The 25,205-nt window shown below is 42.8% G+C and overlaps 1 protein-coding gene across 1 annotated transcript; it reads right to left on the reverse strand.

Moving 5' to 3' along the window:
* Positions 1–6,254: 6,254 nt before the first annotated feature.
* Positions 6,255–23,943, reverse strand: FKBP9 (FKBP prolyl isomerase 9). The gene is made up of 10 exons (XM_080339578.1): positions 23,368–23,943; positions 19,171–19,316; positions 18,388–18,577; positions 17,590–17,735; positions 16,198–16,387; positions 13,743–13,888; positions 12,302–12,488; positions 10,306–10,451; positions 9,105–9,268; positions 6,255–7,830 (listed from the first exon to the last, which is right to left on the reverse strand). Exons 1-10 carry the CDS (start codon positions 23,628–23,630, stop codon positions 7,648–7,650), a joined length of 1,761 nt encoding a protein of 586 aa, XP_080195704.1. The 5' UTR covers positions 23,631–23,943; the 3' UTR covers positions 6,255–7,647.
* Positions 23,944–25,205: the final 1,262 nt, after the last annotated feature.

Genomic DNA, 25,205 nt, shown 5'->3' on the forward strand with positions numbered 1-25,205 from the left:
AGTATCTCTCAACATCATGTAGGAATGATATAGGTTAATATAGCCACAGCTTTAGAAACTTACTCTGATATATTGCAGGAGAGGTTAGAGATGGTGGTATAACCCTGATCCTAAGTGGTCTCAGCTGTACTAGCTCTACCCATCAGTAAAATAGAGGCAATCATACTACTTCCTAATGTGCAATATAGTCATGGTACCCCTTTGCTTTCTTTCATACACAGCAGGAACCATGTCATCTTCCATTCCCTGAGGAACTGTAATGAAAATATGGGAGAGCCTAGATCTGTATTCTCTCCCACCAGCAAGTAAGACACATCTCACAAAATGGCCTTTTCATCCAACCTACGGTCCATTATCTAAATTCTGACTCAGTAGCACTAGTCAAATTTTTTCGAATTCACCAGGCTTCTATTTGTTCCCACACCTGCTGGAACCTTTCCCAGAAGGCAAGATGCAGGGCAGTTTCCTTACACCATGTCTGCATCCTCTGCAGTAAAATGGAAATTAAATCATTCCTGTTTTTTGAACACACGGCAGGGGCTTGATGCACAGCCTGTGGCGGTGTGAGCAGCCTTTCATAACCCCATTGCACGTGCTGTGCCCATAGGGAACTGCTGAGCGCAGGAAATTCACAAACTCCAGCCTGCATCTTAACAGGCAAAGAGCGTTTGAGGGAGGATGTCCTCCACGTACACAACCCACAGTCATGTAATTCCCTACTTCTGGCACAGGCAGGTAGATCTGCAGAAGCAGGAGCCTTGGAAGCTGTCCGTCTGAGCAGAAAAACACTTGAACCATAAGATGACTGAGGAGAGGAGAGCATCTTGGCTGCCATCCACCCAAGAGCTGCAACTCAGGTGTCAGCAGACTAGAAGAGCTGAAATTGCCCTGGCGGTAACAGTGACAGGAGGAGACGGGAGCAGCAGCTGCCAAGAACCTGTCAGCCCAAGCCAGGAGACAGGGAGCGCTTGACAGCGGCAGTGACAGCTGCTGAGTCAGTGGCACTGAGAGACAGCGGCTGCTCGCCCTGTTTCATACACAGGCACACAAAACCAAGTGCCCAGCGGGTGCTGCAGCTGATATGTGACCGAGTCTGCACCACCCTCGGCATGGTGCACTCTTGGGGAACACTACAGGGCAAGTCAGCAGACACAGTCTACATTCTGGGTTTTAGGCACCTACAGAATTTCCATTAGCTGAGCTAACATCAAGGTTTTAGCGGGGGAGGGTTGGTGGTGTTTTTTAAACAAGTAATCATGCTGGCTCTTTTGTCACAGCTGCTAAACAAAAGTCCAAAAGTCAAAGGCCCTCTGGAAAACACCAAGGTGTTTGGATGCACTGCTTACTCAACCAGTCTCCAGTTGCAAGGGGCTAATTACCAGGCAATACTCCCAATGTTTACACTGGGACAAGATTTTCCATCTACAAGCAGGTTACCTTTGGAATACAGATAACAGTTAAAATCTAGAGTATGTGAAAAGTGGCCAATACCCACAGCTCCACAGCAACACACACTCTGGCACAAGATCATTCTGGCTGTAAGTGTAATGGATTTTCCTGGCCCTCCCAGCATCAGTGAAAAGGAGGGGGCAACTCTGGTCTCTCTGTGTGGTGTTTCTGAGAGGCAGGACTGTCCCATCCAACCTGTCTTCAGGATGTCACATGAATTCATTGATTCTCCTCCCAGAATTTTTCCTCAGCCTCACCCAACCCCTACAGGCATCCAGCCATCGCTCCTTCAGTGCAATGAAGATCTCATCATTCAACCCATTCACAATTTAAAACAGAGAAAAGAAAAAATAAACAATCAATCAAAACCACACAGAAAAGCACATGCAGAGCAATACAGAATAAGCAGTATCTTGAAAACTAGTTAGCAAAACAGAGCTCCAACTAGATCTTAATCCCAGTTACTGAAATTAGTATTCAGCCTGCTAGAGCCCAGGCATATCCAAAGTGATCACTTGATGGTTTCCAAACTACATGGGCACTTAAAAGTCTTTGACTTGGTAGAGCGTTTCAGACCAAACAATGATCTCTAAAGCATTTTGTAAGGAAGGTTTTCCATTCTCACCTCCAAGCAGATGGATAATGACCAAATATTGAGTCCACAATTACGATCACTTAAAGAAAAGGATTTTTACCCTTCCACAAGGAGGCAGGTAAGTTAAAATCTCCAGCATGTTTTCTCCCTCTGTCACTAAATCCTGTCAGTCTCAGACTGTATGCCTGCGTCTGCCAGAGCAGGGAGCCTTTGCTGGAAAATAAATGCAACTAAGCCACATTGCAGTCATCTGACAGAACTAATTTCGTGCATGCCAAATAATTTACCTCCTGAAATGGCATATGTGTAGCTTTCTAGAACAAACAGTTACTTACAAGATCAACCTGAACCAGGAGGTGTGATTTTAAAAAAACCTACATAATGCCACACAGATTACCAATATCCTTTCATCATCTCATATCTCACTGCCAACCATAACTCTTGCTGATAAGGTAGTTAAGGAAAAACACAAGATGCATTTGTAGATATTCTCCACTTTCTCAAAATCCCATCTTTTTGGTGCTGGTCTGTTGCCTAGAAATAAGAATAGATACTTTCAGCCACTGCTCCAAAACCATGAACAAAACTAATGGCAAACAAAATTAACACCTCAGTTACAGGTTAAATCACCCTTCTCCAGCAAGTCTAATTCTAATAAATGCCACCCAGATTCTGCACTCAGTTTCAGGAGAGAGATACTATTCACATTATGTCTTTTTAAATTCAATCTCTAAATCAGAACATTTTACAACCCAAAAAGTGTATCTCATTTATGATTCAGTTTGGAAAGAAAGGTACCGTACATTTCCCAGAACATTTTCCCATAGCCAAAAGTGTATTTCTGAAGTTAAAAGCAAGGAATAAGCAGCAAAGTTAATTTGTTACCTTTCCCCTCACACACTCACAATATCTGTTCTGTCTGTAGCACATGTCCAAGGTCAAGTATTTAGGACCTTTATTTAGCTAAAAATGTTTCCTCCTTCCGAGAGGGTGTTGCAGGCAGCTCAAATGTCTCCTTACTGTCAAACACTGGTAGTCCTGAACTGAGCCAAAAGCTTGCACCAAGCACTAGCTAAAGATGCCATTATTAAGCTCAAATAAAAATCAGAGTATTTTTTCATATGGAAAAAAAAAAAAAACATTTGAGTTCAACAACTGCAAAAAAATTATTTAAAAAATATACTTCAAACATCCAGAGTTATACAGCAGAAAGTATCACTGATCAAATCAGGGCAGGAAAAATGCCACAGAAAATATATTTATAAATACCTGGATTTTTCTGGCCACACAGCCATGTTCCTTTTCTCTTCCACTAAGCCTCTGACAATGCAGTAGGTAATTGCCAGCCCTGACTGCAGGCAGCTGCCTCTCATCAGCCCGCTGCCTGATCCCCATCAGCTGCCCCACTCTGAGAATAACACCAGCACTCCGACCTCGGGACAGCCTCTCGTTAGCCCAACCGCCCGTTTTCATCTGGCTACTAATGACCCTTAAAGACCCATCATCTATTATTCTAAACAAGTTGTCTCAGTTAAGTACACACCTGCGTAAAACATTTATTTTATGCTTTGAGGTAGAAAATCTTTCCCTTACATCTATATCCACCGCGGGCCACCCACTCTAATAGGATGGTGACACAAAGGAATTGATTTGTGGGTCCAGGGGCTGTACCCAGCTATCCCAGTCCATACCAGTACAGTCTGAGTTCCCAGCCAGCTCCCCCTCACCCTCAGTTTGGTTCACTGGCAAGCAGACTGCCCCCACTTTCCATGGGCTGCCACTCACTACGAGAAGCAATGAGTAGAGGCATCTGAACTAAGTACAACCCTTTTTTGAGAAGGAAAGCAGCCCTGGGCCTTCCACAGAAGGAGGAGCCGATAGCTGCCCACAGGAGGGAAAAGAACTGATACGGTTTGGTCTGCATAAGTTATCAAAAATTCTGGATTTTATGCAGTTTACCCCAATGCATCCAGGTAGTCCTGGCCTTTGTTGCCTTTGTCTGCGCAAGTAAATGCCCAGTGTAAATATAATTTTTTTGAAGTATTTTTTTTTTTCCATTTAGTCTCTGCTTTCCCCCAAAGCTCCATTCTTATTTCCAAAATGGCATCTCCAGACTTTGGGAGCAGGGATGAGGTGAGTGGGTAACAAAAACTTCCTCTTGACAGAATTTAGATGGATCACAAGCCATGTTTGCTACGGCCTAGGGAGCAATGGAATGAGAATTCCAGATGTACTTACTCTCACTGGCAGCACTGTTGAAGTTGTACCTGCTACCCCATCACTGATGTGCACTTCCAAGAAAATCCAGCATGGAGATCTTTGGGGTTACCAACTGACTGTACTTCTCTGCATGGTGCTGCTCTTTGTCCTGCATCTGCCCTGGAGGACAACTCCGCCGTCCTGGTTTACTAGGACCTCCTCAGACCACCTCCTGGGAACCATCTGGAATGATCCTCTGTGCAGAATGACCTCTTCGCTAAGATTTTCTCAGATAAAACAATCCTGGATTGTTTTAAGAGCAACTGAGACACATTGCAGTCATCTGACAGAACTAATTTTGTGCATGCCAAATAATTTACTTCCTGAAATGGCATACGTGTAGTTTTCTAGAACAAACAGTTACTTACATGATCAACCTGAACCAGGAGGTGTGATTTTAAACAAACCTACATAACGCCACACAGATTACCAATATCCTCTGTGCAGAATGACCTCTTTGCTAAGATTTTCTCAGATAAAACAATCCTAGATTTCCCAAAGACAGACTTGGTTTTTGGGGTACGTGTGAGAACAGAGCAAGGAGTGGTTTCCAGGCTGAGGACTGCTGCTGGCACCACTGCCATCACAACTGCCTTCTTGCTCCTCAGCTCCATAGTGTGCAGATGCGTCACCTTTGAACCCTGGTAACAAGTGAGCAACCTACTTCCAAATAAGACAAAAGGGAAAATTTTGTGCTGCAGTCGTCCGAGAAGGCTGCTTTCACAAGGTGGTAACTCTTCTGAGGAGCCATTCACATCATAAACCTATCGCAAGCGCCCACCGCTGATATCCGCAATGTTTACATCTGGTATAAAGGGCCTGTATCTACATTAGGCCCAAACCAGACCAGATTTCCAGCATTTTACATGCAATAGGTGTGTTTTTGGAGCTACAGATGAAGTGAAAACATAAAATCTCAGATACAAAGCCCAGCGAGTTTGTTTTCACTGGCCTGGGGAATAAAATGTTTCTTACATAAAATGTTTTCATTCAATAAGAGACTCGAAGCTCCCAGCTGAGAGAACGATCACCCTCCTGACTCCCACACCTGATGGCAATATCACAGTATCACAGTATGTTTGGGATTGGAAGGGACCTCAAAAGATCATCTAGTCCAATCCCCCTGCTGGAGCAGGAACGCCTAAGTGAGGTTGCCCAGGAACATGTCCAGGTGGGTCTTGAATGTCTCCAGAGAAGGAGACTTCACAGCCCCCCTGGGCAGCCTGTTCCAGTGCTCTGGCACCCTCACTGAGAAGAAGTTTTTTCTCAAATTTAAGTGGAACCTCTTGTGTTCCAGCTTGATCCCATTGCCACTTGTCCTATCATTGTTTGCCACCGAGAAGAGCCTGGCTCCATCCTCATGGCACTCACCCTTTATATATTTATAAACATTAATAAGGTCACCCCTCAGTCTCCTCTTCTCCAAACTAAAGAGACCCAGCTCCCTCAGCCTTTCCTCATACGGGAGATGCTCCACTCCCTTAATCATCTTTGTTGCCCTACGCTGGACCCTCTCCAGCAGTTCCCTGTCCTTCTTGAACTGAGGGGCCCAGAACTGGACACAATATTCCAGATGGGGTCTCACCAGGGCAGAGTAGAGGGGAAGGAGGATATGGGATGGGGAATGTGGGGAATGCATCCTATAGCCAAAGAATGACTTCACTTCACTTCACCTGTGTGAAGTACAAAAGCAAAATCTCTTATTGTGGTTTATTATTCTCAATCCTTTTGAATCAAATCATCTTAGTTGGAAATATCTTCCCCTAAAGATCAATAGCAATACTGAGCACACTTGTGACAGGGCTGCCATGTGCTGCATGAAGGGGTTTTGCTTCTAGTCGGATCCCCCACCCATCAAAATGCCAGGAAGCAAAAAAAAAACTTTAACAGTAAGAGTTGATCAACATTTTATTTAACAAAAAGATCAGTTATCCAGCATTTAATGGTATCAAACTCAAAAAAATATTTCACTGCACTTTCTATAACAACTGTATTAAAAACCAATACAAAATGCTCTTACCCAATTGAAATACCGGTATTTAAAAAGAGGAGCTTACAACCCACATGTACAGATCCAGAAAAGACAGGAACGAGGCACGAAGCTGGTAATGGCAACATAACTCGTTTCTACTTCTCTGACAGTGCCGCACTATATGTATTTGTGCTCTCTACATGGAGTGTACTGAGGGGGGATGCAGAAAAACGCGTCTGTTTAGTGTGTTTTCTATTAAGCAGCCTGCTACATTTATAGATCTAATGGGTCATTGTCCTGGGAGTTCACATAACCTAAACAGCACTCCCAGGGATTATTTGGTATTGAGGGATAAGCCAGAATATTTGGAAACACAAATGGACGGGTCTGTTCCTTGATTCCATCACTGTCTTTTTGTTTGTTCACTCCGCCAGGCTGCTCTGCAGCATAAGCTCTAAGTACTTACTCCTTAGCCTAACAATTCCCAAAATAGGATGCAGAAGCCCAACATAAAAGCAACTGTATCCAGCATTTAGACAGCATTTGGACCCCATAATACTAATATTTAAAGTCTAACAAAACTATAAATAAGGTTGCAACTAGAAAGGCTTGGGAATCACTGATCAGAAAACTTGTTTCAAGAGGCCAGCAAGAAGAGCCACGGTTATTCATTAAATACAATACCGATGGCAGTAAACTTTTATTCATAAGGTAAAAACCCAACACACGCAGTTACAATTCTAGGGCTGTTTAATTTAACTCACAGCTTATGGAAACTTTGCAATGGCATAGCTGTCATCTGCATGTTCTCCAATTTGCAAATGGGAGTTCCCGCTGGCAAATATTCGTATGAGTTTGTTCACTTATCGGAAAGAGTGCTCATGCCTTCTGAAAGGAAGTAGGCTCAACGTCTGACCATTTTCACATGTTATTTTCATGGGGAATATTTTCTGGTTTGATGTCCAGCAGAAATATTTTGCAGACAGAAGGTTTTTTAAAACTCTTAAAAGCACTTGGTAAGTTTCCTCCCTACCATCCATCCATCCATCCATCCATCCATGTGACTGAGTATTGTGCAATGATGACTTCTAATCTTTAGTATAAACACCGACCACATGTTTCATGATGCCACATGTGGCACTACACCCTTTATCCGTTTATACATCCTATCTTGAGGCACTTAATGCTTTTTTTCAAATACACCAACAATTCCAACTGTGATTCTCTTCCTGTTTTAACAGCTTACCAGCACACAGGCACAGGCAGACACAGAGCACCCACCTGGGTGCTCACCTTCCATAAACACGCTTGCCGAAACCTCTTCCAGTTCACACGTCCAAACAGTAGGTCAGCTCAGGACTCTTCTTTTTCTTTACAGTTCATCGTGTTGCTCTTTGGCCTCTTGGTCTTTCAGCTTGAATTCTTCAGCGGTAACTTTACCATTTCCATCCCGGTCTTGATTGGTGAACATATTTTTAACAATCTTTTCAAAATCAAAACCAGGAGCCAGTTTTCCTTTGCCAGAATCAACTTGAGCTTGAATGTACTCTGAAAACTAGGTGGAGAGAAAGGAAGAGAAAGCAGCTGACAATGGAGCAGACATTTAAAACTTAAGTGTATTTACAAAAGTAGCATTTACTTTTTGTTGACTATTTAGCATTTTACTGCTTACTATTAAGCGTATACAAAAGTACACTATTAATATCCTATAAAGCTTCCAACCTAAGTTGGACTAATTAGGACAGACACATGAGGTTAAACTTTGTGGAGCTCAACAGGGATTTTCTCACTTATTCCAGTGGGTCCTGGACCCATAACAAAGTTATTTTTCATAATTCAAGGGGAACATGACTTGAATAGAGTGTGAGACATAGGAAGAGATCTATATGGAGAGAGGAGATTCAATTTTGCATGCCGATACAAGAAGCCCACACCGTAAAACAGACCTCCACCTGCATCTTATAAGGAACAACAGTAAAAAAAGAATGAAACATGGAAAAGAGACTTTAAGTATCAGGATACCATGAGATTCGTTGAAGTAGCTTCAGGCATTATGCCTTCCACTTGACTCCATGGTGGGGAAGGTTACAAGGTTACGAGGTTAGTGTTCCCTAAAAGTCCTTTTCCTTATACATATTCTGAAGTTGTTCACAGTAATCAGGCAGCAACCGAGAGAAGTTGTACTGCTGGCTTGCCAAAAACAGAAAGTGCACAATCAAACACAATTTTTTCAATTACTGTTATCTCTGGCACTACCTGTTAAATGAGCTGCAGCAATGAGAGCTACCGTGGACATTTATTTACACCTTCTAGGCCACGCATCCTCTCATATCGCCTTGGCTTCTCCCTCTCCTGCTGGCCTGGTGCCCAGAAGGATGTGGATATCAACAGTCACATCCCACCACGCTCATTCTCTAGACTGATAAAAGCTCTTTTCTTCTCTGCAAGGACAGAAGTGGAGGTAAACACAAGAGAGAAGATGGACAAAGAAGGAAAACGAAAAGGTGGAAGAGAGTGCTAGGAAGAGGGAAAACAAGATTTTGATTTTACCCCATTGGCATGTTAAAATGCTGGGTGGCATCTCACAGCCAGAGACCACAATAGTAAATGGTCTTCAGAAGTTTGACCATTCTTGTGTTTATTTTTTATTTTTGGTTCTATCTCTAAGCTAAATAACCATGTTTTAACTGACATGCTGCCCTTCTGTTGACAACAAACACCACGGGAGAAGAGGGAAAGAAGAGGGGGAGAAGACACCCCATTCTTCAACACCTGAGTTCTTGGTGGTAGGAGAAAACTACTGCAAGTGTCTTCATTGCCTCAGCTTACCTCCTCCAAAAGGACCTCTCCATCATGATTCTGGTCTATTTCTTCAAAAAGATTCGGAGAGACTTCACCATTCCATACAAACATGTACCCTTCAGGCAAGCCAGACACCAGTTCCAGCAGTTCTATGTCAAAAACTAAGACAGCGCTACCAGGCACTTCTCCTTCTGTCACAACAGATAGTAAAGAGAGGTATTTCCTTTTAATCCATAATTAAACTTGTCTTCCTGCTCCAACAGGTTCACTACTGCCATCCCCAAGCCCATCAAATCTTCCTGTTCATCTCTGCAGAGGTGACCAAAACATAAACTGCATCCAATTTTTTTTACTTATAAAGGTAAAACTGCACAAATTAATCAATTTCCCTTTATCTTGCTGATACAAGATGTATGAAGGTGCTACTGACACACTCAACAGTGTTACCACAGCTTGGGATGTTACCCCAATGAAACCACAGAAGGAGTTTAATCTATTCTCGAAAAGGAAAACTGAGGTCAGCTCTGATTTCTGTCCAGTAGCAAACAAGCAATCTCTTCAGGTATCTGGGTATATACCAGAACACCAACACTCATGCAAAGTTTCAGACCATGTCTATCAAATGCAATTTGAATGATGGCAAATGCCTACAACAGGTACATTTATAATGGTTTTTTTAACACAGCAGATTTTTTATGTTATGAGGAAATGTTCTGTTTATTATATATAAATGTTCTGTTTATTATATATAACTATATAATTTTATACAATAATATAAAATGTTCCATATATAATACTCATTATTTTTCATGGAAGAAAGGTGTAAGTGAAAAGGCTTCATCTCTTATCTCAAATTGATTCTCCATTAAGCTTGACACATGATGCCTGACAAAAAGCAACTTATGCAACTGTTTCCACGCATATCAGAGTTTGTTGATCTTGATGATCTCCCAATAAGACTCCTTTTCCTCAAGTCTTTTAACTCTGAAGAACAGCAACAACCACACATACTGAGATATGAGAGTTCTTGTAACTTCTATTAATATATTGTCCTTTTTACTATTGTTGTCCCCGTTCCTGTTACTAAGAATTTATAAGGAAAAGAGCAAACTGCAAAAGAGACACTCACCTTACGTCCTCATGCATAGCAAGTAACAAAACATGCAAACTCATGTCTCAGCTACTCAAGAGACGCTAAGGGGATGTGCAATAGGTTTCACTCACTTACCAACTCCATCTTCTCCGTAACCCAGATGGGGTGGAATAACGACTGTCCGTCGTTCCCCGACACACATGTCTTGAAGGCCCATGTCCATCCCCACCACCACCTGTCCAGATCCCAGAACTATGTTGTAGGTCTTGCCCAGGCTGTGGCTGGAGAGGGGGGAGGAGAAAGACAAAAAAAACCCTCAACGTATAATACAGAATTTCTGATGAAAACAGCAGTTTCTAGTTACTGTCCTGTCATTGCCAAAAATTAACTTCATGCCTAATGCTCTGTTTTACCAAGCAGTTGCAAGTTACAGCCAACACCAAACGGAAGTGTCCTGGTGACAAGTCCTTTGGGACTAAATTCACTGGCTTCCTGAATGAAATCTAATTAAAGTCATTAAACCCCAAACGTGTTTTATCTCAAAATAAGGGCATTTGCCTTTCACATATTTTTAACTAATGAAGTTGGACTTTTTAGCAAATGTAAAAATTCCACATTTACATTTGTCCCAGAACTACCAACCTATATGGATGTGGGTGCATTCATATGGATCAGCCATCCCTTTAATGAAATCAGTCGCTATGAAGTTGCTATAATGTAGTAGTCACTTAACCGAGACAGCCTGGAAGTACACTACTATCACTGCTATTTAACCATATTATATTTTGAATTATAACTTGCTGCTGTGGTGGTTCAATTCTAAAAATAGAACTTATCACAAATTAAAACGCCAGGAGTTAAATATGTATTGTGATTCTAAACACAGAGCATGCAGCATTAAGACTTTTTGCTCAATATACGTCACAACAGCAGGACTCTTTCTTCTCTCGGTCTCCTTTCTTGGGTTATTTGGCTTGGCTATACCACTGCAGGACATGCTTGTACAACAGAGTATTATTTGGAAAGAAAACAATCCAGTGGTTGGGAGGTCAGCCTTAACATTAGGAGCACAAGATTTATGATCTTTGATTCTCTATAAACGGCTTTGAATAACACAGTCTTGACATCCCTTGGTTCCCGCTGCAAAATGGGAATTGAGAATTCCTGCTGTATAAAAGGTGTTTTGAATCCAAACACGTTACTTGCATACATACTTGCCTACAGCATCACAGCACGCACTTCAATGTATGCCAACTTTTCAGCTCTGCAAGCTATTGTGTATACTGTGAAACCTCTGAGCTACTTCCTAAGTTAATTATAACCTGTTTAAAAATAGCTCTTCTCAACTTCCCTTCCAAAAATAAAATGTTATTGAGATGACTTGCACAATTCAAAAGACAAAGGCAGAAGTATTCCTGTAGCTGCAGCAAAGAGTGCGATGGGTTCACTTTAGTCCTACATGAGACAGACTGGAGCAACCTCTGCTTCCTTCTTAGGGCTACTGTCAACAGGAAGGAGGAAGAGGAACATTATAATCACAGTCAAGATCAAACAGTCTGATGGTTTTTCCATGCTGCCACTTACCACAACACAACAAAACTAGCACCCATGTGCGGTACAGACATGATGGTGACCGGTTACTATAAAATACATTTACTATAAAACATAATTTACTAAAAATCAGGCTTTAACAAGACTACACCAAGCACCTGTACCAGATCTCTCTCAGGAGCACTCAATCATGGCAGGGCACAAATCCTACCCGAGAAACTGAATCCACTTGGACAGTTCATTCACACAGAGCCCTGTGTTGCTCTAGTATGACGGGCCAAGGCACCTGAATTCGCCCATGTAAACAGACTGCCATGCAAACAACCTGTTTCATCACTCCACCTGTAGTGTCTGTCTGTTTTTCTCCAACACACTCCTACATCATCTTTGCTCCCAGTTCTCTCAACATTCTATGATAGATTGTCTCTTTTTTTCTCTCCTATATATCTTAGGCAGGCAGATATAAAAAGAAAAATACATTCTACATCAGTACTCATTTTTTCACTTAAAAATTCTTTATTCCATTCATTCTACTTCCAGAGCTGCTAAGGACATCTTCTTTATCAGGTGATATACTTACGTCGAGTCTAGCAAAGTACCGTCCAGGAGCGAAGCATTGTAGTGATATTTCAAGTAATCTCCCTTCTTACTGAGTACGGTGCAGTTGGAAGGTTTGTAGTTAACAGTAATGCTGACCGAATCTGAGGGGTTGTGGAAGTCAACCACTTGGATGTCAAAGACCAGCACTGCAGATCCTGGAATCTTTCCTAAATAGGAAGCAAATCAGGAAGATAAAGGAAGAAATGGAACCCAAACGGGCTTATGAGGACCAGGTACTGCACCTTGTAGGAGTACATATTCCCATTGTGGCTGCTGTGGAGTCATTTTGCTCTTCTTGTTCAGAATTGGAGCCCTACACCTCCTCTGTATGCAACAGATGCAGGCTGCACCCAACGCAGGAAAAAGAACTGGTGGCAAAGCACTAAACATGCACTTGGTTCAACACTGAAGAAAAAAATTTCCATTGTTCTGAATATGCAAATTATGCAGAAATAGCCACATATTTCCTGTGATCATCCTAAATGACTGATTTCTATTTCATGTACCAATTTATTATCGATCATCAAAACTCTGATAGGACTTCTCAAGCTTCAAGAAATGCCATTACGTCTGAAAGGTTATGTTTCATTAAAACGTTCTGATAGCAAGCAATTTCTTCCCCATTTCCCAGGGTAACGTGCAATTGCATTACCAGGATTGATAGAGACATACAGAACCAGGAGTGGGTTTTGGTTTTGGAGGAGTCTAATTCCCAGATCCACAGCATAGAATTTAAATTCCCAGAGAATAAGCTTTTCTTCTACCTCACTTTTTACAAGTAACTTCTCAGGAGGTACCTTTTAAAACACAAGCCATAAAACTAGAAGCTGGAAGGGTTACCATATTCAACCTCTCACAGCAATCTTTTTTGGGTATTAATGAGTTTTCCCAAAGGAATCCAAACTGTATGTTACACATAAACAGATACTTTGCTGTTACATGCATCCACCATTTATACAGGTGGCTTAAGAGTCCACAAAACCTGTGGCTGTGGAAGGAATGGGGAAGAAAATTTAACATGCTGAATTCCTTCAGCATCCAGAGCTTGTGAAGACGCACAGGAAGGACGATCTCATGCTGCGGAGCTCCTGGCATCCAAGTACCAGTCTGTCTAAAGCAGTGATTATCCAAATGAGTTCAGGTCACCAAGTACCAGCCTGCCTGAAACACTAATTATCCAAATAATTTCAGGTCACCAATTACATGTGACATTGTTCTGCATTCTTATTGTCCTGCCTATTTAGCTAATTAAAATAATTTTGCAAATCCTGGGTGTAATCCTGTCAGTTGCATGCCCACCAAATAACGAACTAATTCATATGCCTTTCAAAGGCCAAAAAAATCGAACTACACAGAGATGCACTAAACAATAAAGGAGACGTCATTAATTATGAAGAACTTGAATGGAAAGTCAAGCCCACCTCTTCCTTCTTCTCCATATCCGAGATGAGGGGGGATTATTATTCTTCGTTTTTCACCAGTGCACACACCGAGCAAACCTTCATCCATCCCAGCAATAACATAACCTTTCCCGACATAGGTGTCGTATGTTCGATTCCGTGAATAGCTACGGAAAATATTTCCATTTTAGCAGCAGCAAGTGCACCCAAGAAAACACAGAATCTTGCAATAGGTCTGCAACACAATTCTTAAACCAGCTAAGGCCAAACACACAGTCATTAACGAGCACCAGAGAGCCACAATGCAATCACCATGTTCAATGACTCCAAGCCACCAGGTTTCATCAGTCAGTGATGCATGTGTCATTTATTAACCAGCACTGGGACCCTGACTAGGGAACAGCTTATTTGCAAATACATTTCTACTATATCTTGAAATAAAATCTCGCCTATTTATGGATTTTAGACTAAACAGAAAACATGTTTTGGTAAGTAATTGAAAAAAAAAAAAACAGTTCTCTTCTTCAAATTCTTCTCTGCCGCGATTCTACTTTAGTAAGTGCTTATCAACTAGATATAGTTTACGTTCATTTTCATGAGACATTCTTCAGTTATCTCATTTTGCAACCACAGCTATGTAGTTCGACTACTACAAGCAGGAGGTGGGATAAATCGGTTCTCCTGGGATGCACAGAATTAAAATGAGTCATGACAACAAAACAGCATCAATACTATCCCTCCCTTCCAAACTATGCCAATCACTTTTACGTAGGTTGAAGGATCTGCATCAGCACCTGAAGAGAATAAAACAAGCCTACAAGAACAAATGATGCTTATTACAAGGATGTGTCTGTCTTCTGCCTTTCTTCAAGGCATGCTATATGAAGGCACAACCCAAAGAAGGGAAGGCAGAAAGGTTTCAGTCCGTCTTTAGGAGGTAACTCTGGGAAAGAGCAAGACCAATACAGACCCTGATGTAATTCAGAGGTTTATTCAAATGCTCGAAGTCCAAACAGACCTGACTGAGCTGCCCAGGGGCAGTTCTGCAGCCGAATATTTGCAGAGAAAAAGAGGAAAAAAAGATGAAAGAAAATATTATAAGAGCTCTTGACCTCAGACATTCACAGTGCTTTTGGCATGCTTCCTGTAATAGTGAGATTTTTTTTCCTGGACAACTTCAAGGCTTTCAATAACTATTGTTAGATGCTCTGTTTTTTCATAGATATCTGTTAGATATTGGCCTTTCTTATAAATTCTGCAGGAAGCCAGGACATGATGCTCTAATGAACAAGCCCTCTAACAGCCATCAGCACTTTAGAGTGATGTAGAGGCTGCTGTCTATAAAGCATTTATGACTAGTTACTGACAACAACTCTTCTATAAATATTACAGACATTTCAAAAACTGCTTAATTACTACAGACAACGCTCACACCTCAAAAGAGAGAGATTCTGGGCACACTGTGGATAAGCTTCAAGTTCTTAACTTACACATTTCCACGAGCTGTAAATTAAGGTCTACAGTGATGGCTGCTGATGCAGGTCTCCTGCTTTCTATGCTCCCACCAAGCTGGGCAGCTGAGCGGGGAGGTCGAGGTTGATTCCAAGCCTCACCGCACCTCAGTTCAATTACACGAGATACAATTCCCTGGCTCCTCCTCATGGGAAGTGGCACACGCGGCTACTACACGGCTTATGTTTGCAAATCGATCCTGCAGGTGTAGTAATACTAAGCACATTTCCATGAGTTTATTTTGTAAAACATTTTACAGTGGCTGATCTTCAACTTCTTTTAGCTACTTATGCCAGGCGTTCCAAAAGCTGGAGTGTGGAAGTAAAGTACTGCTCATTAAAGAGCTAACAAAAGTGATGGGAAGCTACAAAGGTATTTATTATTCACCAGATAATTCTGTATATAAGGCTCATGTACCCAGAGAGTTTTGAATCTGACATGACAGCAATCCCTCTTCCTTTATCACAGAAGCCTTGTTGCTGAATTCAGTCTTGAAAAGACATTAACCTTCAAAATGCAAACAGTTTTCAAGTACAAATGGAAAGACTGTCTTGAGATTAACCTCAAACTAGCCACTAGCACACTGACTCAAAATTCCCAGGACATAAAATGGGAATCGTATTTATGTTCTCACTCTCTTCAGCAGTATTTCCTATTTGGCAGATGAAACTCTACGGGGAAAAGAGTCTTCAGGTATGTATGTCTAAAGCATACACAGCTTCACCAGGTGGATCACCACCCCTAGATGGCGTCTGTGATACTGTCAGAACACAAAATAGGTCTTTGTCTTCCCATACTGAAATTTTCTGTGAGTTTTTTTTTATGAAGAGAAGATTCCAACTTCATTAAAAAAAAAAAAAAATCAAAAGGGAAGAAAAAGCAAATAATTGTATCTGGGTCTATTATGGACAGGACAGAGGAGTCAACTGAAAATGGGATCTGTAGGGATGAAGGGTTTGGTTACCTGGAATCAAACAATGTGCCGTCCAAAAGCGTGCCGTTGTAATGGTATCGGAGGAAGTCTCCTGTCTGGCTTCTCCGCTCACAAGATTCAGGCACGTGCTGGTTCTCAATAGTAATGCCATCTTTGGGGTTATGGAGATCTAGCAAAACCACATCAAAGACGAGGGAAGCTTGGCCAGGGATCTCCTTACCTATGAAAATGTTAGAGCAGAAAACTGGTAAGAAATAGCAGGTGTTCTAGAAGGAGCTTAAACACGTTTGTTGAAGAAAAGTATTATAACCTACTGCCGAATATCAGGCACCTCCCTTCGCAAAATAAATTGGCGTAATCTGCTTCTAGTTAGTCGTTTTTTGCTCTACGTGTGGGTTTGTCACTCAATTCTCCAACTCAATTATTTTATTCTGTTCCTATTGCGATGTGAAAACTAGCGCCTCTTCAGCAACACCCACCTCAGTCAACATACACCAGCTCCATCTGAGCTGCGTGGTTCAGTCTACCAGTATTTCCAACACACTTCATGAAAGTGCATAAAATAACCACTAGAATACAAATCTGGTACATCGGCTCTTCCCATACTGTTCATATCAAAACAGGAGACCACAGGATGGAAGCTGAATGAGGGTAAATTGGGTATCTCAGTGAAAAAGTACCTTTCCATCAATACACAAATCATAGGGTGGGTTGCTCTGACTGAGAACCAATGAGCTCAAGATCTTACAAAATTTTAAAACATAACTGCACAAAGTTGTGTTATCCACAAAGATGGCTATCACAGTTCATGGTAATGAAGTCATGGAAGGGCTACGAAACCTTGTACACCACACACAGATCCTTAAATATTAGAGTAGAGAAAGAATTTCAGGAAGAGTCCCAAACTATACCTAACTGCCCCCTCTTTAACATGGGGACCTCTATGTATGACCTGCAGGTTGCATATAGTCTCATAGGACAACTTGAAACTATTCCTAGAGCACTGGTTGCAAAAAGAACAACAAAACTGGAAGTAAAAATACCTTTTCCTTTTTTCTGTTTTCTACTCTCTGTGACAGTCACTGAAAGAATTATGCGGGCACCTGACTTCACATTTTTGGAACCACTAGATATTAATCACAGATTATACTCTCTGAATGAAACAAAATTCCAGTATATAAAGATAAAAACTGTATCAACTGTTAAGTAAGTTACTCTTGAACTTCTTTCAAAAAATCTTGTACCTTGTAAGCAGTCTAATCCTGTACATAATACATTTTGAACTTCTCTTTCCATCACTTTGTTATATCTGTCTGAAATGGGTAATAATGCTGCTCATGAATTTAAAATACAAAGAAGTACACATTTGTTTTAAAATATGGATGACTTGGATTACAAAAAAAAAAGAAGAATAACTTTTACCATCTCCATCTTCTCCATATGCCAGGAAAGGTGGTATGGTGATAATGCGCTTCTCTCCTACACACATTCCCAAGAGACCCTGGTCCATACCAGGAATCAGCCACCCAATTCCCACATAGGTATCATAAGTTCGCATCCGATTATGGCTAAAAATGAAAAGACAAACAAGTAAATAAAGCCACAACCAAATGTCAAACACCCACAGGAAACAACAATATCAATCCTCAAAAGCCACACGCTATGTACAATATAACTCATCGCTTGCTGCTCCAAAAATATTGCTCCTTGATTTACCAAGGGAAGCTGGGCAGTGTTTTCCAGAGTGCTCAGCTATTTCAGGAACCTAACAGAGCTTTTGAAAACTGGCTCACAAACATAATGGCAGCTGATGTTAAAGCATCATCTTCCATCAAACTTTCATGAAATACACATGCTGCAAACTTAAAATCTCAGTATGAAGGTGTAAGTAGCTCAATTTCATTACAAACTCTGCTTAATTTATGAAGTTTGTCTCTAACTTGAATAGCTATGCTGCAGTGGTTATAGAATTTTTTCGCTGATACAGGCAATGATCTGGGCTGGTAACATCCCTGCAGAAATAATGTACTGTTTTATTGGTACTGCTGCTCCATATTCTCTGAATAAATTACTGACAGTTATATGATGTTGGCTTTCATTTCCTGTATTTCTGGGCAATTAACATTAATTGTTATACCATTGAAGGGGGAGTAATTGATGCCTTTAAGTGACATGAGATACCTGTTAAAATACAAAAAGACACAGAACCCAGCTGCATACCTTGAATCAAATAGAGTCCCATCTAAGAACGTTCCATTGTAGTGGTATCGGACGAAGTCAGACACCTGAACTGTCCGAGGACACTTCTCAGGTTTGAAGTAAGTCTGAACCTGCACTTCGTCCTCCGAGTTCCAGAGATCGACCAGAAGCACGTCAAAATGGAGCACAGAATTGGGGGGTATCACACCAGCTGCAACAGCAAAACAACACAAACAGTTTTATTTCCCTTTTTCTACAGGGCAACAGCAAAAAGAGAATGAATCCACACATACTCTAAAAAAAAAAACACCAAAAAACCACTTTAGGGACAACTTAGTCCATGCCCCTGACCACTTGTCACTGTTGCAACTACCTAAGGGGGAGAATCTGGCAACATGAACTGATATCAAATATGTCCATCAGGCAAACTGATCTCAATTTAGCACTTGTTTTCCCTTAGAGTCTGTACAGCAGAGCTGCTTTGGGCACTGACAAGACCTTTGTGCAGCACTGCAATGCAAAAACACAATAACTAACACTGAGGTAGGTATAAAGAAAGTTAAATTTAGTATCTAGGTTCATTTGATGGAGGTTCGCTAAGATCTTTTCCTTCAGCATGCAGAGGGATCCTGGAGCAATTAGCAAGGCTGTAGGATTAACAAACACTCCTGAGCGGGGAAGAACCTCTGTGAAGTTCAATGCTCGCAATTTCTACCCTGCTCTTTCGTGACCATATTTCCTATTGACTCTGCCAAATCACTTGCGCAACTTGCACAATCCACTGGCCCACACTGCTGTACTTACGGACGCCTTCGCTCCCATAGGCGAGTTTGGGGGGAATTTTCACGAACCGCCGCTCGTTCACGCACATTCCGACCAGAGCTTTGTCCATCCCAGCAATAAGTTGGCCTTTTCCCACAAACACGTTGAACGTAGATCCCCTGTCATAGCTAGAGGTGGAAAAGCAGGCAAAAACGTTAGCGGTTCATTTACCCACCATTCCACTATTTTTTGGGGAGTTTAACCTCTTGCCCTGTTAGCATAACTTTGCCCTCAGACAGCTGCTGAGAGATGAGGGAAACACAAATGTTGCTGAGACTTCAACCCAGCTCTCCTGTTCACTGCTCACCACCTATCTCAGGGGTGTCAAACTTGTTTTCACCGGGGGTCACATCAGCCTGGCGGTTGCTTTCAAAGGGCTGAATGTAATTTTAGGACTGTAAAAATGTAGGAGTAGTTACATTTATACACAGTAGGATCTCAGCATGTTGGTTTCGGTGAGTAACACCACAAAAATATTACACAAGGTCCATACGTTTTACAACACAAAACATCACAGTTGGGGATTCTCTGTGGGAGAAGAGCAATTCCTATTGCAGTCAGCAATAGGACAAGGGGGCATGGGCTTAAACTCTGCCAGGGGAAATTTAGGCTGGATATTAGGAAGAAATTCTTTACAGAGAGAGTGGTCAGGCATTGGAATGGCTGCCCAGGGAGGTGGTGGACTCGCCGTCCCTGGAGGTTTTTAAAGTGAGGTTGGACATGGCACTTAGTGCCATGATCTAGTAAACAGACTAGAGTTGGACCAAGGGTTGGACTCGATGATCTCTGAGTTCTTTTCCAACCCAGTCGATTCTGTGATTCTGTGAATGGGAAAAAGATGCCTTTTCAGGTAATATCTGTGAGATTTGTCAGTTGGTTATTTATTTTCTCCCATTGATTACTTATTCTCCACATTCCCAGCTCCCACGTCACGAAGATTTAAACGGCAAAAAACAAAGAGGTACTTTAATTAGCAAGTTTGCCAGACCAAGAATCAAGGTAGCTAGCTAAATGATCTTCCACTATGATAATATATAAAGATCTGAAAGATAAAATAAATTACGCTTAAATGACAATGAAGTTTTCCACAGAAAGCAGCAGTGTTACCCCAGCGGAACACTAACATTAGCTTACACGGTTAGCCTGACCACCTTAAAACTGCACAATGACCCCGCTTTGCCATGCCTGAATTACTGCTGTCATTTAATTTTTTTAATCACTGTAGAAACATGTTGTGGGAAGCATTTTTAAAGCTTCGTGTCTATTTTTAAGCTTTCACTGCTTCCATTTTCTGAAATTCCTTTCATAATTTAAAGGACTTTTTCTTCCCTCTCCCCACACCGATAAAAGGCAGCATTGGAAAACAAACAATTTTTAAAAAGGCTTGTATCTCTTTGTCTGTTAAAATATTCTGGAGAGCAGCCAGTAGCCAGATATCACCAGGGAAATTATGTCAAACTTTCCTTCGAAGACTGTACACATCACTTCCACAACATACTGAGCCTCCTAACAGTCCCAGAGCCTTGAAACCCTCAAATACTCTAGTGAGTGATCTCTCTGTTTGCTCCATCCATTTTTTTCCTCTGGCAAACATTTCCCTTAAAATAGACAGCTCTCTATACAGACCATTCACTTTCGGTTGCACAAATATTCCTACCCCCAGGCAAGGCTGGAAAATATTTAATTTAACTCCTGACAAATTCTGTTACACACACAAAATCATAATTGAGATGTTAAGACTAATAACATAATAGGTTCTAAGAAAACCCCAAAAGTTGTATTTTGTAGCAATTGGCAAAGATTGGTAAGACATCCGGGATGGACTTAAAACAGAAGAGCTTTTTTTTTTTGCCAAAAATAAACCTACAATTAAAGAAACATTGATGTTAAGCAGAGAGTTGAACAAAGCAGCGAACACACCTTTGCAGGACTGACTTTGTGGATTCCTGAAAACTAAGCAAAATCTGTATCTATTAGAGGAATTTACCCAATTCACAGCAGATGACTAGGCAATTAAATTCCGACTTAAAAATGCAAGTCATTTTATGGCCACAGAAATAAAAATGCAAATACTGATGGGGGAAAAAAACCCAGGCACATTGGTTAATTCATGCGACAGTCATGATCACTAAGACTGTCAACAGCCTGTTAACAAGAAGAGCTGCATTACTACTTTCTACTTGCAAATACATAAAAACAATTTTAAACCTCAAGAACATTTTCAGCAGCTGAAGAAGAAACAAAATAAAAGTGCCCTTAGTTCAACACCTGGATTATTTTCTAGACTGACTTCATAGCAGTGTTTGACTAAACTGATGTTGGTAAGCACTTTCATAAGCTTTAAAAAAAACAGGTAGCAACTCTGACAGGTAGAAAAATGGGCTTTCTAATAGGCTAATTTTAGTATAAATTGACTGAATGTCTTTAAATTGTATGCAGGCAACATTAAAAGTTTCACGACAAACACTCCACAAAGTATTTCTTACATTAACCTACAAAACATAAAAATCTCCTAGTTTTCTGTTATCTTAACACATTAGACCACTGTCATCAGTTTTTAAAAAAGACCCAAGTTAGTGAATAATAAAAATATATGTGAACAGGAATTGCCATCTATTAAAAAAAAGACAAGCTGAACAAACCTGACTTTTTGCACCCTTTTGAAATGAAGACAGCCATGCAAATACTCAGGTTAGACCATCATAACTGTTATTTATTTACTGATATTTAAATGACACAAAGAGACAAATGCTGTCCAGTTATGCACAGCATGCTCCTGCCCCAAATAATCCAGCGCCAAATGACAATGAAATTGGAATTAAACCAGAGCCAACTCCTGGGAAGCCTCTCCAAGTGTCCTGCCTCAGCGCATAAAGTTGCTGGTACAACTCAGCGCACAAGTCAACCCCAGGATGTATCTGCAGAAATCAGAAACACATTTCCGAACTCATGGCCGGTTTTTCAATTGTCACATTTTTGTAAAACGAGCAGGGAGGATGCTGCCTTTCTTTGTGCGTCCTCCCATCTGCAGCTAAGGCTTATTTGCCGAGACTGCGAGCTGCCAATGAGTTCACTGTCCTTGCTGTGCTTTTCCACTGAAACTGCACCAACACCAGCCCAAGCGCCAGCTACTGCATCCCGCACTTTATCCACAGACGTGCTGGTGAAACGGCACTGCCGACGTACTGAGGCACAGCCAGCTCCAGAGGAAGAGCTGAGCTTATTTTGAAAGACAGTTATTTCCCTAAGGCTGTAGATTTTCCTTGAAGCACAAGGAAGATTAGCGGGATTACTGAAAATACATTCTGCTTTTTCTTTCCAAGTAATACTTTGATCAGTGGCGATGAATGGAGCAAGGAAAAACAAATAAGCTGTCAGCAGCATCGGCATCCTTCACAATCTCCTGATCCCACTATTTAGGCTTCTTGATCCCAAAATAACAGCAGGAAAGTGGCCAGACACTTCACTGTGCATAGGTCACATTTATTCGAGAGTAACTTATCCAAAAATTTCTATGCAAGCACAGCCTGATAATTCTTGTATTTTCGGTAATGATTCAACAATGTTTGCATTCTAGTAGGTTTGAGTCTGGTGAAGACACAGGAAGCGTACAGCAAGAAACAGGCAGGAAATCACTAAATACTGTGACTGACTGCATTATGTGTTCCCATTTACCAGGCGAATCAAACACCCTCACAGTCTTGACTCTCGGAGCAGAAAAGCGCCTTGGAGTAGCGGCTGGAAACCATGATGGGGATTCCCCGAGGCACACGAACTGCCGTGAACTGGACCCAGCCACAGCAGAGGTCTCGCCCTCAGTCCCCAGCAGTCACACCCCCGGCCTTTGCCTTTTCACACTTCAAAGACACCTTCCCATGGTGGTCTGTGCATCCTGCGCTCTTGCTCGTACGGCGCTGCCCAGCTTGCCGCTAGCCTGCTTACAACTGGTCACCCCAAAAGGGCTGGGAAGAGCAGTGGGACATGAACTGAACCTCAACCACGGCCTCCACCCGGCACCATCATCCCCGAACATCCACAAAACCGCCCCGTGGCGGAGAGCACGGCTCGCCCCGCTCCTCTCCCCAAAGAGCACCCTCCCACGAACCCAACCCCGAGGCGGCTGCAACCAGAAACCCGCGGGGGCTACAAGCCAAGCCCCGAGGCGGGCGCAAGCCAGACCTGGAGTCGAAGCGGGCGCCGTCGGGGAAGGCTCCGAGGTAGTGGTAGCGCACGAAGTCCCCGGGCCGCACGGCCCGCGGGCAGCTCTCGGGCACGAAGCGCCGCTCCACGCTGATGTCGGCGCCGTCCCACGGGGGCTCGGCGGCGGGCACCGGCGGCGCCTGGCAGGCCGCCCAGCTCACCAGCAGCGCCGGCAGCAGCAGCAGCGCCCCGCAGCCGGGGCCCCGCCGCCGCCGCCACCGCACGGCCGCCGGCCCCGCCATGGAGGGCCCGGAGCGGGGCAGCCGCAGGGTGCTCTAGGCGGCGAGGGGAGGGATGGAGGGGGCCCGGCCCTCCCGCTCCTCCTCCCGCCGCTGCAAACTTGCAAACGTGGATGGAGCGCTTCCACCCGGGACGGGGGAGGAGCAGCCTCGGCGGCTCCCCCAACCCGCGCCGCGGGGTTGCGCAGCCCCAGTTGGGAGCGGAGCGGCGCCCGCACCGCCATCCCCCGGCCCCGCCGGCCCGTCCCCCCTTCCCGCCTTCCCCCCTTCCCCGCGCTGGCGGGGACGCGGCCGTGCGACGTGGCGCTGCCCCCGGGACGCCCTCCCCGGCCCTCCGGCCCGCCCGTAACCCCGGCCGCAGATGAGCAGAAGGTCTTTGGAGCGGTGCTGGGTACCGCGGGATGGACAGGAGGCACGAATATTGAGCCCAGCATTAAGGCTCTTCCTCTGCCTAACTTTGAATACTTGCAAATTTAGAGCCACAAGGATGAGTGGAGCATCTCCCGCATGAAGAAAGGCTGAGGGAGCTGGGGCTCTTTAGCTTGGAGGAGACTGAGGGGTGACCTTATTAATGTTTACAAATATATAAAGGGTGAGTATCATGAGGATGAAGCCAGGCTCTTCTTGGTGATAACCAACGTTAGGACAAGTGCAATGGGTATAAACTGGAACACAGGAGGTTCCATTTAAATATGAGAAGAAACTTCTTCTCAGTAAGGGTGACAGAGCACTGGAACAGGCTGCCCAGGGAGGTTGTGGAGTCTCCTTCTCTGGAGACATTCAAAACCTGCCTGGACACATTCCTGTGTAGCCTCATCTAGATGTTCCTGCTCCGCAGGGGGATTGGACTGGATGATCTTTTGAGGTCCCTTCCAATCCCTGACATTCTGTGATGCCATTGCAAATATTCAATTTTTGATCAAAAATCAAAAGATACATGTTTGTGACAGCACCTACTGCTTTATGTACACCAGTGCTGACACAGGTATTTGCAACAGCCTGTCAAGGAAACTTTGGAAATGAAAAGCACCCAGTAAGACAGCAGTGTCCAAGAGAAATCACAGTCCCCGTCGGCCAGTTGTCCCCTTTACCATTCTCATTGACCTTGCACACCCCAGTGAGGAGGAACTTTCATTTGTCCTTGGTTATTCTAACTGTTTGCAGTGAAAAAGCATGGAAAAGCTAAGTGAAGCATCAAACTCTGAGCAAGATCATTTTAACAGCATATTTTTGAAAAAGCAGTGAATTTTAAGGCAGCAGGTTCAGAATGACTAGTAGGAAATGCAGAGACACCTAGGAATATAATTGATTTGAGAAACACTGATGATAAGATTTTGTTATTGATAAATTACTAAAGAAGCACAACTCGCAATCAGGTGGACTACTTGTGAAAGGGAACCACTAAAATCATGGCAGCTGATAAACACCAGAGCATTGCAGCTGGGGAGAGAACAGCTCATGGGCCCAGCTGCCTGTTCCTTGTGCATCCACCACCCAGCTGTATCGCCCCAGCATCTCAAGGGATGCAGCCAAATCAAATGTTTTTAAAGTGCTTTCAAAAACACTCTTGTATAATAT

The sequence above is a fragment of the Nesoenas mayeri genome (assembly GCF_963082525.1).
Source record: "Nesoenas mayeri genome assembly, chromosome: 2".
Lineage (NCBI taxonomy): Eukaryota > Metazoa > Chordata > Aves > Columbiformes > Columbidae > Nesoenas > Nesoenas mayeri.

Coding starts and splice junctions, on each gene's coding strand:
- FKBP9 (XM_080339578.1), bottom strand. CDS start 23,630: ATGGCGGGGCCGGCGGCCGTGCGGTGGCGGCGGCGGCGGGGCCCCGGC. Junction 17,736..18,387: donor GGGACTCTATTTGATTCAAG/GTATGCAGCTGG, acceptor TTTCATTTTTAG/CCATAATCGGATGCGAACTT. Junction 13,889..16,197: donor GGCACATTGTTTGATTCCAG/GTAACCAAACCC, acceptor TATTTTCCGTAG/CTATTCACGGAATCGAACAT.